Genomic DNA, 15365 nt, shown 5'->3' with positions numbered 1-15365 from the left:
ATGAAGCTGATACAGCCAGGGGCAGATCCGTGATGCATTTTATCTGAACTTACCCAATTTAAAGAGCCCTCTCTAAGAAAGATTATTCCAATTACAAATGGAAAAGTGGTATAAAAATGAATGCTTATAAGATAAGAAATAAAAATAAATCACTAAATTTTAAAAGAAGACACCACATTACAAAATTCACTAAGAATTGTAACATTTAAATTAATAAATTTGTGCCCCTATGATTCTTTTTTGTACTTATGGGCTGAGTATGTTTGGCTGCATTCATGAATATGCAATTGACCTAGCACTAGTTATTGATAAGTACATCATTTCCCTTTGCAAAGTAACATCAACTTTGCATAAACCAAATTTAAGAGTCTTCCTGCATGTTCCATTCCCTTTCATTGGTGTATTTATCTATCTCTGCATAAATTAACACTATCTTAATGATTGTAGCTTTAAAACAAATGTTTAAATTCAGCCTTCCAGGTTTGTTTTTCTTTTTTTACGGTTGTCTTTGGGTATTCTTGGTTCCTTTCATTTCCATATACGTTTCGAATTGGCTTATTAAATTCTAAGAGAGCTATTTCTATGATGTTGATTGAGACAACACTGATCTACACATAAATTGGGTGTCATCTTAACCATATTGATCATCTTAACCATAATGAGCCTTTCAATCTGTGAATGTAGTTTTACCTTCATTTTCTTAAACATTCTTTAAATTCTCTCATTATCATTACGTCATGTTTGTTGTAGAAGGCTTAGACACCTTCTTTATTAGCTTTATTCCTAGAAACTTACTAATTTTGATGCTGTAATAGATGGCATCTTTTTAATTTCATTTATGATGATTCTCATATATAGAAAGAAATTTGATCTTTGTATGGCTGACCTGTAAAAATCTGAATACAAATAGTTAATCTGTAGATTCATTTGTATTTTCTGGATATGCACTCACATCATCTGTAAATAATGATCCTTTTATTTGTTTCCATTTATTGTGATTCTTACCTCCTGTTTTGCAATTTAGAACTTCTGCTATGATGTTGGTGAAAACTGGTGATAGAGCTGTGCTCATCTCATTCCCAACCTCAGGAGAGGAGTGGTCAAGATTTCATCACTGATTATGATATTTAATAGTTCCTGTTGTTGTCGTTGATATTCCCTTTCATATTAAACATGGTACCCTCTATGTCTAGCTTGCTAATATGTTTTGAAACGTGAAAGGGTGTATGTTTAATTAAATGTTTTTCAGAATTTCTGGAGTCCTAACTGAAAATGTTTATTTTTGAGTGAAAAAGAGAGGCATTTTCCCAGGTCATTCTTTTTTGGCAGGCCGTGAATATCAGTTCAGTTTGAGCAACTTTCTGTTTGAGCTTCTCCGTCTCATATCACTGCCTTGCTTATAAATTGGTGAATGACTTGAAAGGAATGATAGTAGAGAATGCATCACTCCCCTGATGTGGTTCTCGTCTCCTCCAGATCAGGCCCCTAAAGTCCTATTCAGTTTGGTAGCTCCCCTGTGCCTTCAAATTTGTATCTGTTTTTTTGGTTTGTCTTGCCTTTTTTTTTATTGGACTCAGGTGGTCATTCATAGCAGACGGATTAATGCAAGTAAATTTCTCATAGCTTATGCACAGAAATCTGAATTTTGTTTTATTAATGGTGTAAGAAATTTCTTTCACCTTTACAACTTAGCATTGATGATTTATGTAAATTAAGAATATTGTCAAATTTGAGAACACCTCTCTAAGGTCTTTCCACATATGAGCTGTTGGATTTAGCTAGTTCTGACCCTGTACATTTCAAACATTATTTCTTTTCCACACTCACACATTTCTTGTGCCGGATGCCCCCAAGACACAGTCCTGTGATGATCTGATCTCTGCCCCTGCACTTTTTCACCATGACTTTGGATAGATCTGCACAATAAGTGGTAAGAGTATTCTTGGAAACTAGTCCTAGACTGAAATTATTAGCAGTGACTATACATGGAAATAACTGCAACCAATGTAAGCCTGTCCCATGAAGTCCAAACTAAATGTTTTTCCCACTCAAGTTCCTCCTGGTGATCTCCCAAAATATTTGTGTCCACTCCCATAATCAGGTGATACAAAGAGAAGTTTGACATAGGGAAGCTGGAGCAGAAGGAGACAGTAATGTTAAGCTGTGTGTCCTCAATGAGGACAGTATCAGCTCAAGAATATAAAAGTCGGTTCTAGGGGGTGAAAAATCTTACTCTCTTTTATACATAAAGCAAAAATATACATACAATACACAATAGATATATAGTCCATGGGTGGTATTAAAATTTCATAGGGGAGGGCAATTAGAAAAAAATGTCTAAAAAAACTGGTTAAAGAGGAAATAGTTTCTTTTTTTTTTTTTTTTAATGTTGAGAGATATTCTTTTAACCTGTTGAGGATTAAATGCCTTACTTTACAAACTCTGCCAAGACATATGGTCATGTCCATTGATAAGGCTCCAGTTAGGGTCCGAAGGACCCAAGTAAGTGCCAGGCTCTGAAGCCAAGGCTTCATTAGCTTCATGGTAAAACCACTCAAAATCCATATTACAGAAAGAGTCATCATTATGAGGAGTCCATCTAGCTCATCCCCAGCTGTGAGAATTTCAATCACAGGTGAACATACAGTGCCGGCCATTAAATCAGTAATAGGTATAGCAAATTTTTTACCGTGACACTACACTCTGTCCCTGCCCTCGAATGCAGGCAGAAGGAAAATTCTCAAAGGTATGAGTTGGAAAAGGACAGGGGGAGAGGAGATATTAAGCTATGGGATGAGGAGAAGAGCCACAGCGTCAGCTTACCCTGCACCAATCCGTCTGCCCAAGAACACACTATACGTGACGGGGAGGCCACACCTGATCAAGTAGTTGCTCAGGCATATGTGGAAGGCAAGCTTCAGGGTACCCATCAAGGCTGCAGAATTCTGTTACCTGTGGCACTGAGTTTCCTCAGTTCTGTACATTTGCACAAGTTCCTCCCATTTCCATAAACATGTCGCTGTTCTTCAAGAGCTCGCTGAGGTCTTTATATCAATCCAGGCTTACTCTCCCACATGGTTCCTATAGTAGTTATATAGTTACTCCGTATTCTAATTCTTTCTGAGAAAGTCCCATATCCTAGCTTCATAAGTAGTCTATGAGCTCCTTGTGATAAAATCGTGATTCTCATTTGGTTTTGTACCTTTAAACTAAGTGGAGAAACGCCAGTATGGACTGCTGACCATCAGGGGCCGCTGGAACTTGCTATCATTGCGAAGGCTCATGGGAAGATGAGATGAAGGAGTGCTTGGATAATAAAGAGGAGGCCACCTCTGTTTTATAACAGGAAAGCAGTCATTTTATGTAGGATTGGGACAGGACAGAATACAAGAGTATAAATATATATACTTAGAGTTTCTAATCTGTTACTAAATCCCAGATGCAGAATCATTATTGTTTCACTCCGTTAAAGAAGAAACGTACACTTGGATGCTGGAGCGGCTCCGTCAGTGGAGTGTATGGCTCTAGATTTCAACTCAGGTCATGATTTCAGGGTCGTAAGATCGAGCCCCAGGTTGGGCTCCGTGCTCAGTGGGGTATGGGCTTGAGACTCTCTCTCTCCCTCTGCCCCTCCTTCCTGCTCTCTCTTTCTCTCTCTCTCAAATAAGTAAAATCTTTAAAAGGAAAAAAGGAAGGAAGGAAGAAGGGGGAAGGGATGAAGAAAGGAAGTGGAAGGAAGGATAGAGAGAGAGAGGGAGGTGGAAGGAAATTTCTACTGTCCTTTGCTGACTTGAGGGGTTTTTAAAAAATTTTTTTATTTTTTAAATTTCTTTTTGGTGTACCAGAATTCATTGTTTATGCACCACACCCAGTGCTCCATGCAATACGTGCCCTCCATAATACCCACCACCAGGGTTATCCAACCTCCCACCCCCCACCCCTTCAAAACCCTCAGATTGTTTCTCAGAGTCCATAGTCTCTCATGGTTCATCTCCCCTTCCAATTTCCCTCAACTCCCTTCTCCTCTCCATCTCCCCATGTCCTCCATGCTATTTATTATGCTCCACAAATAAGTGAAACCATATGATAATTGACTTGCTACCTTAAGTTTTAATAATTGTTTTCTACCACTGAAAACGCTTCATGGTCATGATACCCATTTTAGTCATATCAAGGATTACACCCAGAAGATTCTAGGACATAGTTCAATACAGAAAGTACCAAAACTTTATGTTTGATTCCGTCCCTGAATTTCTGTTTAATCTTGTTCAAGGTCTTTATTTATTTTTTTAGACACATTGTTTATGTATGAAAGGAACAGCTAAGACACAAAGAAAGAGAAGATCTCCTATGTTACAAGAAAGAAAAAGGATCATTTTCATGATACAGAACCTTTCAGAATATATCAAGGTATGTGTGATTTGCTTCAAATTGCCACTGGAGAAAAGGAAAACACAGCTTACCCTTCTTACCAATGGGCCCAGTCTTGCCAATGTTGCCCTGGTCTCCTGCATCCCCCAGGTCCCCCTTAATTCCTGAAAAGCAAAGCATGTCATTGTTTTTTTTTTGTTTTGTTTTAGATTTTATTTATTTATTTGACAGACAGAGATCACAAGTAGGCAGAGAGGCAGGCAGAGAGAAAGGAAGGGAAGCAGACTCCCCACCGAGCAAAGAGCCTGATGCGGGGCTCGATCAGGAGCCTAGGATCATGACCTGAGCTGAAGGCAGAGGCTTAACCCACTGAGCCACCCAGGCACCCCAAAGCATGTCATCTTTATATCCTAAGGTTGTTTTATATTCCCTTTGAAGATGTGGCTAATGCATTATATCACTTGAAGGAAATACCAAATAGTGCATTCTTGTATCTGTGGCACATGACATATATCCTAGGCTTCCTTATCTACTTTAATCACATTATAGTGTATATATTAAAACTAAATGTGGATAAGTATGAAAATCCTGGACCTAGTGATATTGAAATGCTTACCAACACAGTATTTCTAAAAGGTCCATAGCAGAGAATGTTTAATCTAAAGGTCAAATAAAGGGCTGAGTGGAAGAATTCTTGCATTTTTTTTTTTAAATTCTGTTCCTCTATAGATCTATTTTGGTTTCATTCTGGGAGTCTGTTTCCTCCCTAAAATTTAACTGTCTTAGCCATTTTTAAAGAGGGAAGGGAACGTGTCATAAAACCTAGTGATTGAAGGAACATCAGATATTGTCCCACCAAGTTTTTATAAAATATATATATAATCGGGGATCACTGAGTTCCTCCAAAATAGTTATAGATTTTGTTTTTTTCTATGATTACCTAAAAAAAATTACTGGTTATAAAGCTGTATCTCTGTGATAATAATTTTACAACTGATTGTATAAAATTATAGAATATTGTACATCTTTATTGAATAAGAAGAGTTTAAATCAGCAGTTTTCAGATTGAGGTCACAAAGACCTGTGAGTCTTTTTTTTTTCTCTTTAACATACTAAAGATTTTGAAATCAGTGGTCTAGGGCTACCACCTTGTAGTAGTTGGCAGGAAATATGTCCAGTGCTTGGAAGACACACACTTAAACATCACAACAGCCTTTGTGTCATTCCCATCTTTGCTCTGCTCTTCCCATGCCCCGCCACTTGCTGAAAGATTTTGGAAATAGGTGAATAAGTCAAGGGATCAGACAACTTCTTTCTGTTCCTTCTTATTGTTCTCCTTACACTCTAGGCAAGCCAAAATGAGTTGCTTAGCAGTGGCTTCTGAGAAGAGACATGGCTATCAACCCAGCGTGTTTCTAAAACTCACCGTCTCTTAGATGTCTCTGGAGACTGCTACTGCCTAGAGTTCCTGGAGTGTCCCACTCCTGCCCACTCTAAGGAGGCAGTTTGAGAAATGAATCGAGTCTTGGGGACAATGTCATAGGAGCTCTTTGGTGGCAAGTAAATTCATGTCTGAAATAGATTTCATTCACCTTTGGAGCAGAGAATGTTACGAAAGCTGCTAATTTCCAGGGCAAGGCCAGGAGAGGAAAGCAATTTTAATACTAGAACATCAAATTCATGTCATTGCACTTACCTTTTGGCCCCATGCGTCCCACTTTGCCATGTTTCCCCTCCTCTCCTGGATCTCCCTTTTCACCATCATCTCCTTTTGAAATGGAAAATGAAAGAGTGGAGCAGCTCAAATAATAACACAGCACATCCTCCCCAGGATATGGTGGTGAACATGGTTGGAATCCATTCCTCAGCCCAGCGCTTGCCTTATGACTCTGATGTGACTATGTGTATACAGGCTCTCATGGACTGGACACTCAGGGAAAGAGAGGACACTCCCAGTATCTCTTGTCATTCACTTTTCTCCACATTGTTGGGGGAGGTCATTGAGATGGATGTGACTGCCCATTGACCTGTGAACTAGACCTGGGCAATTGATCAAAAGCTCTTCACCCCATCCCCTCTCTTGAAACATACGAGCTGTCCACCATTCCCATAGTAGGAGCCATTTCAATGATACAGCCTTGAGAGAGTGAAGTGTTCTTAAGACATCTGGCTGGTATACGTGACCATATACTGATAAGCTCTATATGAACTTTTGAGACTCTGGCAGGCAAGTGTGCAGACCTTGTCCTACCACCACTGAAGACAAGTCTCATCTGTAACTTCCCTTCCTTATGAACACTACCATCCACCAATCTAGATTGGTTTGCCTCTTCCCTTGTCTCCCCTTGCCCTCAGTGTATGAGGTGGGGGGTGGGGGGCAGTTTCAAATTTTCTGCAAGAAATTCCCGATATTCAAACCTACTAACTTTATGTTTAAAGACATATCTTTGCTGGCGATTTCCTGAGAAATTTATTTGGTTTGGAAAATCTTCTTTTTTTTAATTGAAGTGTAGTTGACAATATTACATTAGTTTCAAGTGTGCGACATACTGATCTGACAAGTCTATTGATTGTGTAACCACCATCTGACATCATACAGCACTATTACAATAGCATGGACTATATTCCCTATGCTATGTCTTTCATCTCTGTGATTTATTCATTTCATAACTTTAAGCCTGTACCTCCGAATCCCCTTCACCCATTTTGCCCATCTCCCTATTTCCCTCCCCTCTGGCAACCACCAGCAAGTTCTCTTATTTATGCATCTGTTTCTAATTTTTGTTTATTTGTTCATTTATTTTGTTTTTTAGACTCTACATACAAGCAAAATCATATGGTATTTGTCTTTGTCTGGCTTATTTTATTTAACATGATATACTCTAGGTCCATCCATGTTTTTGCAAATGGTAAGATCTCGTTCTTTTTTATGGCTGAGTAATATTCTATTGTGTGTATACATGTATATTGTGTGTATACATGTATACATTATATGTGTGTATACATACACACACACACGTATATATATATATATATATATGTATGTATATATATATATCTGGTATGATAAATCTTTATTTTTGCTGGAGAATTTGGCCAGTTCTAGAAGCATGAACATGTATAAACATGTATATTGATGTGTGATACATATATAAAGAATATAAATATATATTTTTATATAATTATCTAAATACATAAAAATATATAAATGATAATTTATCCTTTGTAAATTACTACTCTCTGACTGCATGCTCGAGAGCCCCCAAATTGTAGGCATAAACCAGGAAGCTAAGAACAGAAGACAGCTAAGAATGGGGATGCAAAGCAGTTCTGTGTGAGCAGTGACTGTCTTAGTCATAGATGGGTCTAGCCCTAGCACCTGCCCAGTCAAGAGCTGCATGAGTGCCTTTACAAAAGTGTCCTGGGGGCACCTGGGTGACTCAGTTCGTTAAGCATCCAACTCTTGATTTCGGCTCAGGTCAAAATCTCAGGGTCATAGAATTAAGCCCCGAGTTGGGCTCTGTGCTCAGTGGGAAGTCTGCTTAAGATTCTCTCTCTCCCTCTCTCCCTGACCCCTCACTTGCTCCCCCTGACTTACATGATCTCACTAAAATAAATAAATCCTACAAAAGAAAAAAAAGGAAAGAGAAATGTCCCGGACTATAAATCAGGAGCCCTGGATTTTCACATCATGTCAGTCACTGATGGACTGAGCAAACCTTCAGAAGTCAATGATCGAGCTTATTGGCTTTGAAGTAGGACAGATATGGCCTTTCTCAGTTTGACCAGTCGTTATCTGGGGAAAGTTGGGTATGTGACACACTTTTCTGAGTCTCATTTTCCCCTCCTGCAAATTGAACAAATAACACCTACAAAAGGAGGGCCCTTGTAAGAAATTTAATAAGATAAAAGATAAAATGCATTAAAGATATGGAACATAATTGTGCCATGGTAGCTCTTATTATTTTTTACTTTTCCTCATCCTTAATGTGGACTTCATACCTGCCCTACCTACCTCTCTCAGTTGTTTTAGAATCAACAAAGTAAGTATGTGAATGTGCTTTGAAACTAAAGAGCACAACACACACACAACATTATGACCAGCTATCTGCATATTCACACACAGTCTCAAGACAGGAAGGAGTCCGTCCGTCACCAGTGGAAAGAAGTAGAAAGAAGACTTCTAAAGGCAAAGTGAAGTACCTTGGATGAGACAGTGTGGGCGAGGGAAAGTGGAGATGTCATTCACTCATCCAGAAAAGAAACATAATCAGCCATTCTCTATTTTTTCTGAGAGCAGAGTGTTAATATCTAAATGAAGCATTAGCCAAGTATGGAAGAGTTTGATTTCCAGTCATGAGATCGGTCAAGCATTAAAACACTTCACATGTGGGGCTCTAAAGTCTCCTTCTGGAGAAGGCTTTCAAAAAAGAACACACAGATGACTTGTGTGATCAGACCAGAGGGGTGAAGTGGATGTATTAAGTGGCCTTTCTTTAGATCAAGTTAGTAGCAAATGTTTGTGAAGTAATTATAATGTGTTCCAACGCTGTTAATTCTAGAAGATGGAAACTATTATTGTGCCACTTTATGAGTGGAAAAACAGACTCAGTGAGATTGTTTGCCTATTATCATAGAGCTTGTGGGTAGTAGAACTAGGAGTCAACATGTATTATCTCTGTGCCTCCAGATCCCTACCAATAAACAATTGTCCCTTCCAGTCTAGGACTCTGTGACCCTTAGATTTTGGAGTTCAGATATTTGACATTGTGCCAAATTTCTCAGGGTAGGGGAAGGGGAGATCCAGAAAAAATGACTGTCTTTGTTTCTTTTTTAAAAAGAAAAATGATGGTGGCTCAGTCGTTGGGCATCTGCCTTGGGCTCAGGTCATGATTCTAGGGTCCTGGGATTGAGCTCCACATCAGGCTCCCTGCTCAGTGGGGAGCTTGCTTCTCCCTCTCCCGTTGTTCTTTCCCCCTGCTTGCACTCTCTCTCTCATCTCTCTCTGTCAAATAAATATACAAAATCTTTAAAAAAAAAAAAAAAAGAAAGAAAAAGAAAAATGTTGGGGCAGAAAAAAAAAATAGTCTAGTAGCTCAATGACTTAATTCACAGGGAATGTATCCTTGAAGTAGTTTGGTGTCACTGAGACCTGGCTTTGCCACTCACTAGCCAAGGGAACTTGGGAAGTCCTTGACCTTTTCTAAGTTTCGATTTACTCATTCGTAGAATGAACAAAATTCCATCTTCTTCAGAGGGTTTTTAGGAGTGGTAAAATTAGAAAAGTATTTTCCTTTAAGGAGCCATCTCTAACACTTGTAGGCTGGCCTAAATTCTCCGTTTAATTACCTCCATTGTTGAAAATAATGAACTTCATACTGAGTGAGTCCATTTTTCTGCGCTGTTCCTTATACTCATCTGTGACTTGCAGGATGGCTGGGGTCATGAGTGATTTATTCTAGCCTCCCCATCATCTGACACAGTGTTTGTCTCTAATGCTTAATAAATACAGTTGAACGAGATATATCTTGTGAGCCATAAAACATTTTACAAATGCAATGGTGGTGTTTACAGAATACCAAGTGCCAAAGGGGTTTCTAGTCCTTGATAAGCATCCAATCATCTGGTCTCCACAACAGCCTTTGAGATGCATACTATTCTTAGCTCTGCTTTACAGATGAGGAAACGGGTAACTTGCAAGTAACAAAGCCAGGATTCAAACCAGGGCATTTGTCTTCAAAGCCCATGCTCTGAACAAACTCCATGATAGGGAACAAATTCATTTCTGGGTTTGGGATTGCTCTTCTGTGGGATGGGACCAAAGATGCACGGTCTGCTCACTAAAGGGCAAGATCAAACGCAGGCATGTACGGGAAGCATTTTGTGAATCATGAAACCACACAAATGTGAACTACTGGTGCCATGATGATTTCTCCTCTGCCCCCCACCCCTTCCTATGAGCTTTCCCATTCATTTTCAAGCCAGTATCTAAGTTGAAGCAGCTAGATGAGTGACTTAGTCATCTACTGCTCCCTGGTGGCTCCTGATGGAGACCTGGGTGGGTGAAAATGGGATTATTCTTCTGGTCTCTGTACTTGCTTCCTAGCCTCGTGGTGAGCAGGCTGCTGGCAGAGATGAAGTAAACAACTGGTACCCTTGCCTTCAGCTTGTATCCTGGGATCATTTGATATTTGGGACTTGCTTTAATGAGAACAGAAGAGAGGTATAAAAGCAAGCTATGGAAAGGGTCCCCCGCATGGCTCACAGTTGTCCGCTTTCATCCTCTTGGCAATATTTCATTGGATTCGTCGTGCAATTTAGCCTTTCTTTTTTTCTTTTTAAAAATAGCTACTTACATTTTAAAATTGAATGAAAAGCTATCCATTGAAATGAACTAATTTCAATTTTACAAAAATGATTTGTTCCCTCCCTACCCCTCCGGCCACCGGCTTGCTGGGATAATCTCTCCAGCAGAATTCCAGCGGAGCACACAGTTGACCAATTTTTCTCAGGTAAAGACCCCCCCCCCCAACAACAAGCAAAAAGTCTTTTAAAATTAAATCCTTCTTTGAAATGAAACAGCTTAACCTAGGTCAGTACCCCCTGCTCTAAGGAAGCCATTATTAAAAATTAGTGAATTGGTTTTGGAAATTTTTAAAGAAAATGTGCCAGAATCTGTACTTTTCCCACCGCCAAAATAATCTTATGGACTAAGGGAAAGTTGTTAGCAATTTTTTTTTCCCTGATCAGTCTTAGAACTGAGTGGAGTAAGTGGTATGGAGTGCTTTGTTAATGGGGCCAGGACTCTTCCCTAAAATATATCCTTCCCATCTCTAGCTACCCCTTCTTGCCGCTTGCATTCTCACTCCTGGAAAGCTCTCTAGTCATATCAGTTATTGCCTGGACATCTCATACATACCAGGTGTATCCGTATGGTGGTAAAATGGACTATCTCCCAGTGCTTTGACTTCCTTGGTCACAACTTCATCCTTTCACTGAAATATTCAGCCTTCCTCAGGACCTACTATATTGACTTTCTCTCCATTCACTGACTTTATCAGTCCCTCTGTGCCTTTCCCTACCTCCCTACATATCCTGAATTCCTTCAACTCAGTCATTCCCCCATAGCGCTCCCTAAGGCAAAAGGAGAGCCTTCCTTTGGTAAAGAGGGCTCTGAAGCAAGTTATGTCCTTTTTCCATTAAATGGAAAAAAAATAATCATTACTTCATAGGATTATTGTGGCCTAATGGGGATGATGCATGAAAAGTGTTCTGCACAGAGCCTGGTGCTTGGCGAAATGATCGGTTCTTCTTTTACTGAGAACAGAAGGGAGGTATAAGAATGGTTATCATCGTCATCGTCATCACCAGAAATGACATCTCTTCTAAACCTTCCTTTCTATTCACTACCTCAATCCTTATCCTACAATCATCACTTACTTTTGTACTTGACTCTGTATATTAAGTAGATTTTCACACAATTAAAGATAAACAGAAATTAATATATATCTATTACTGAGACTTGGCCATTAACATATTGCTATTGCTTCATCTATGTATTTTTACTGATTTTTTAAAAAAGTAAATTACAGACCTCATGGCACAGCTTCCTTAAATACTTCAGCAAATCTCAAAACGGTAAGAACATTCTCCTATGTACACATAATATCATTATGTCACTCTTCAGTTCAACTTGGCTGCGGGGATTTGCTAAAGTCTCCTTTATAGAGTTCTGTGACCTTGATCATCTTGAGCCCAAACTACTGCTCTGTATATAAATTTTAAAAAAGAGATGAGCACTTAGAAAGAGGAACAGGCATTCCGAGGAGTAAACTTGGGTTCGATGAAAACAAATCATGACAAAAATTCCATTTTTTCTTTTGGAAGGACTACTAATAAATCAAGAAACTGCCAAGACCACAGTGGCTGGAAGAAGACACAGGTCCACTGGTCATTCACTGAAGACTGTAGTTCCTGTGAAGCGGGGGTGCTCTATCGGTGAAATCCATGGGCTTCGATCTTACAGATCCTGAATTCAATCCCTCATTATATTCCTTTCCAGCTTTGTGAACTTGGGTGTGGTATTAACCTTTCAAAATTTCTGTTTTATCTGTAAATGGAAAGAATTAGAGTACCTGCCTGTTTTGTCTCCCAGATGGAGGGCTCTTGGCTTACTCTGAGACACCGGTACTTTGATTCATTGTGATAGCTTTGTGGTGGAAATTGCTGGTAGAGGAAGAAATCAATAAAAAGTTTTCTTAATTCCTTTTTTCCCTGTAAAACATGTTGTCAGGAATGTTTAGCGTTGCCTGGACTCCCGCTGCCCATTCCCCAAAGGTGGGATTTTTCCAGCTCTCCAAAGGCCTTATAGCCTTAAACTGGTGCCGGCCACTTGGTTAAAGGCGCCATGAGGAGAAGGCGATCTATAATTAAAACCAGCCCTCTGCAAGCATGGCTCCCTGACCTCCTAAGGGAGCAGTGGTCATAAACTGCCGAGAGACTACGGGCCCGTGGTGACATTTCATCATGGCTCTTCTTTCCTTTTTTAAGACACGGAGGGGTTTTTCTTCTTATTTCTTTTAATGGAAGCATAAAAAATGAGCAAGCGTGGCTTCTAAAAGAAGAATGATTTGTAGATATTACTTCCATCTTCATTACCATGAGGCAAATGACCTGTGGTCAAGGGAGACCCAGACCTTGGCTAACTTGGCTTAACAACAACAAGAACAAACAACATAATAATGAACATTATGTTCTATGAATAGAAAAAAAAAATCTTTCTATGACAGTGGGGCAGGGGTCCTCTAAGAGATTTTCTGAGGCTCTTTCCTAACACTTCCTCACCCTGTTATGATGAGAGTGCATGAAATGAGACCCTCCTTATAAAACAATTAACACCTTTTCTAATAATTTTAAAGCACTTGAAAAATGTTTATTTTGGTCCTGCAGCAGGGATACGGTTACAGAAGAACCAAGTTCATGTCAGTCCATAGGAAACTGCCTGTCTCTAAGGAGAAAAGCTGTCCAAGGGAGACTCTTCTGAGGAAGAAAGCTGCTCTCAACCAAGATGCAGTTGGCCAAGGGTTTCAGCCGTTGGAACCACAGGTCTTTGGAAGCTTGGTGCGATGGGCAGAACAGGAGTTTTATGGTCTGTCATGGGCTGGATTGTTTCCTCACCCCCAAAATTCATATGTTGAAGCCCTACTCCCAGGACTTCATTATGTAACCGTATTTAGACAGAAAGCCTTTAAAGAAGAGATTAAGTTAAATTCTGGCTGTTGGGACAATCCTAATCCAATCTGACTGGTATCTTTAGGAGAGGAGGAAATTTGGACACACAAAAAGATGCAAGGGATGAATGCACGAATCCCTAAAAAGGCCATGTGAGGACACAGTGAGAAGGCAGCCATGTGCAAGCCAAGGAGAGAGGGCTTAGCGAAAAGAGACCAAATCTGTTGACTCCTTGACCTTGGACTTCCAGCTTCCAGAACTGCATGACAACGACTTCTGTTGTTGAAACCACCCAGTGTGTGGTATTTTGTTATGGCAGCTCCAGCAAACTCATTCATCGTCCCAGAGTCCTGGGCTCAAATCCCACATCTCCACTTAACAACTCTTTAATATTATACTCAATAAGTACTCTCTCTGCTTCAGCTTCCTAAACTAGAAAACTGAGGTAGTTACCCTTTTCTTATGGGGTTGCTTGAAGATTAAATGATATTATTGTTGGCAGAGCTCGCAGAGGAAACCTGTGCAACGAGTGGGCCCTTATCCATCCACTCCATATTAAGTGTAAAGTGGGAACCTACAGGTTTCACCTTCCTGGTATCCTCCATCTGGGCCTCTGGTAACAGCCCCACACATCTCCATAGGAAACCACACTTGTTTATTCTTAGTCCATGTGGTTTGAACTTAACCCACAGTGATTGGCTCAGCAGTGGGCCCATGACGGGTAAGAGCCAGGGAGTCTCCATTTGTAGATAAGCCTCTCCCATAACTCAAGCAGTTACAACTTTCGAAAATGGTGGCTTGCTCTTTCTGCAGGGTAGCAGAGGTAGGACAGACGATTATTGAAGTGTCAGAATCTATCTTACCATCATGAAGGGAGAAGCTTCTCTAAAATGAAGTCATTATGGAGGAAAGCAGAACCAAGGTATGAAGACTGAGTCCTGAGCCCCTGACCCCAGACCAGATGTAGCGCAGCTTGACTCCCTCCTTGTTACGGAGACTACACAGTCCCCTTCTCTCCTCTGTTTGCTTGTTTTACTAACCAGTTAGGCTCGGTTTGTATTTGGTTTCTTTCACCTGCAAACACGTTTCCTTACTAGTACAATTAGTAGACACAGATCAAGAAAAGAAGAGCCTTCCTCTGAAGAGATGGAAACCTCAGGAGAGGATGGGCATGGAAGCACAAGGACTACCGTCATAAGTGCTGGGAGAGCAGCTGTTGGGGGAGCAAAAGGGAGGAAACACCTGCCCCGACCTGCTCACACCTGAAACGCTTCCCTAGTCTTTCTCAGGAAGAAGTAAATGGGATCCCTTGCATTGGGCTCCACCAGAATAAGCTTCTATCTTCAGGTAAGTGAAAAAGAAAATAAGCTGAAGTACAAATTTGTCATGGGATGGGAGTAGGCTGGTCCTAAAATGTTCTCACCCATACAAGTTCGTGCAGATTTGTATCTTCTGTCCAAACCATGCATCTCTAGGGGTTTGACTCACTTTTGCCTTCCCCTCCCCACGAGTCTGCTCAGTGCAGATTGTCCTGCTGCCATCTCCCTGTTCAACCAACAGGACTAGTCTCATTCCCTGAAGGGAACAGCCCTTGTACTTCATAGCATCCACACCAGCTCCTCCATCCTCCCCCCCCCCCAACTCCCATCAAATGGTGGGACAGGTCAGGGAGAAGATACTATTCCCTTTGTATCCCCAGCACTTGGCACAGCCACTCAGATGTAACAGGTACTTCCTCAGTGAAGGTTCTCAAAAGGAAAGGA

At 40.4% G+C, this 15365-nt stretch overlaps 1 protein-coding gene and 1 long non-coding RNA gene across 2 annotated transcripts in view; one reads left to right on the top strand and one right to left on the bottom strand.

The window, feature by feature from the left end:
* Window positions 1–12879, top strand: part of LOC106004926 — a 54030-nt gene extending 41151 nt beyond the window's left edge. The window contains exons 2-4 of the long non-coding RNA XR_001178010.2: window positions 4294–4410; window positions 10846–10883; window positions 12259–12879. This is a non-coding gene — a long non-coding RNA (uncharacterized LOC106004926). The remainder of the gene's footprint in view (window positions 1–4293; window positions 4411–10845; window positions 10884–12258) is intronic.
* The window catches only part of COLEC10 (collectin subfamily member 10), a 38433-nt gene that overhangs the window by 10850 nt on the left and 12218 nt on the right, over window positions 1–15365 (bottom strand). Inside the window, exons 2-3 of the mRNA XM_004743483.3 lie at window positions 6068–6139; window positions 4464–4535 (exon numbers count right to left, since the gene is read on the bottom strand). Coding sequence (XP_004743540.1) covers window positions 4464–4535; window positions 6068–6139 — 144 coding nt within the window. The remainder of the gene's footprint in view (window positions 1–4463; window positions 4536–6067; window positions 6140–15365) is intronic.

The sequence above is a fragment of the Mustela putorius genome, unplaced genomic scaffold, assembly GCF_011764305.1.
Source record: "Mustela putorius furo isolate JIRA1106 unplaced genomic scaffold, ASM1176430v1.1 tig00000228_pilon_pilon_pilon, whole genome shotgun sequence".
NCBI lineage: Eukaryota > Metazoa > Chordata > Mammalia > Carnivora > Mustelidae > Mustela > Mustela putorius.
This window is presented reverse-complemented; position numbering and strand designations above follow the sequence as displayed.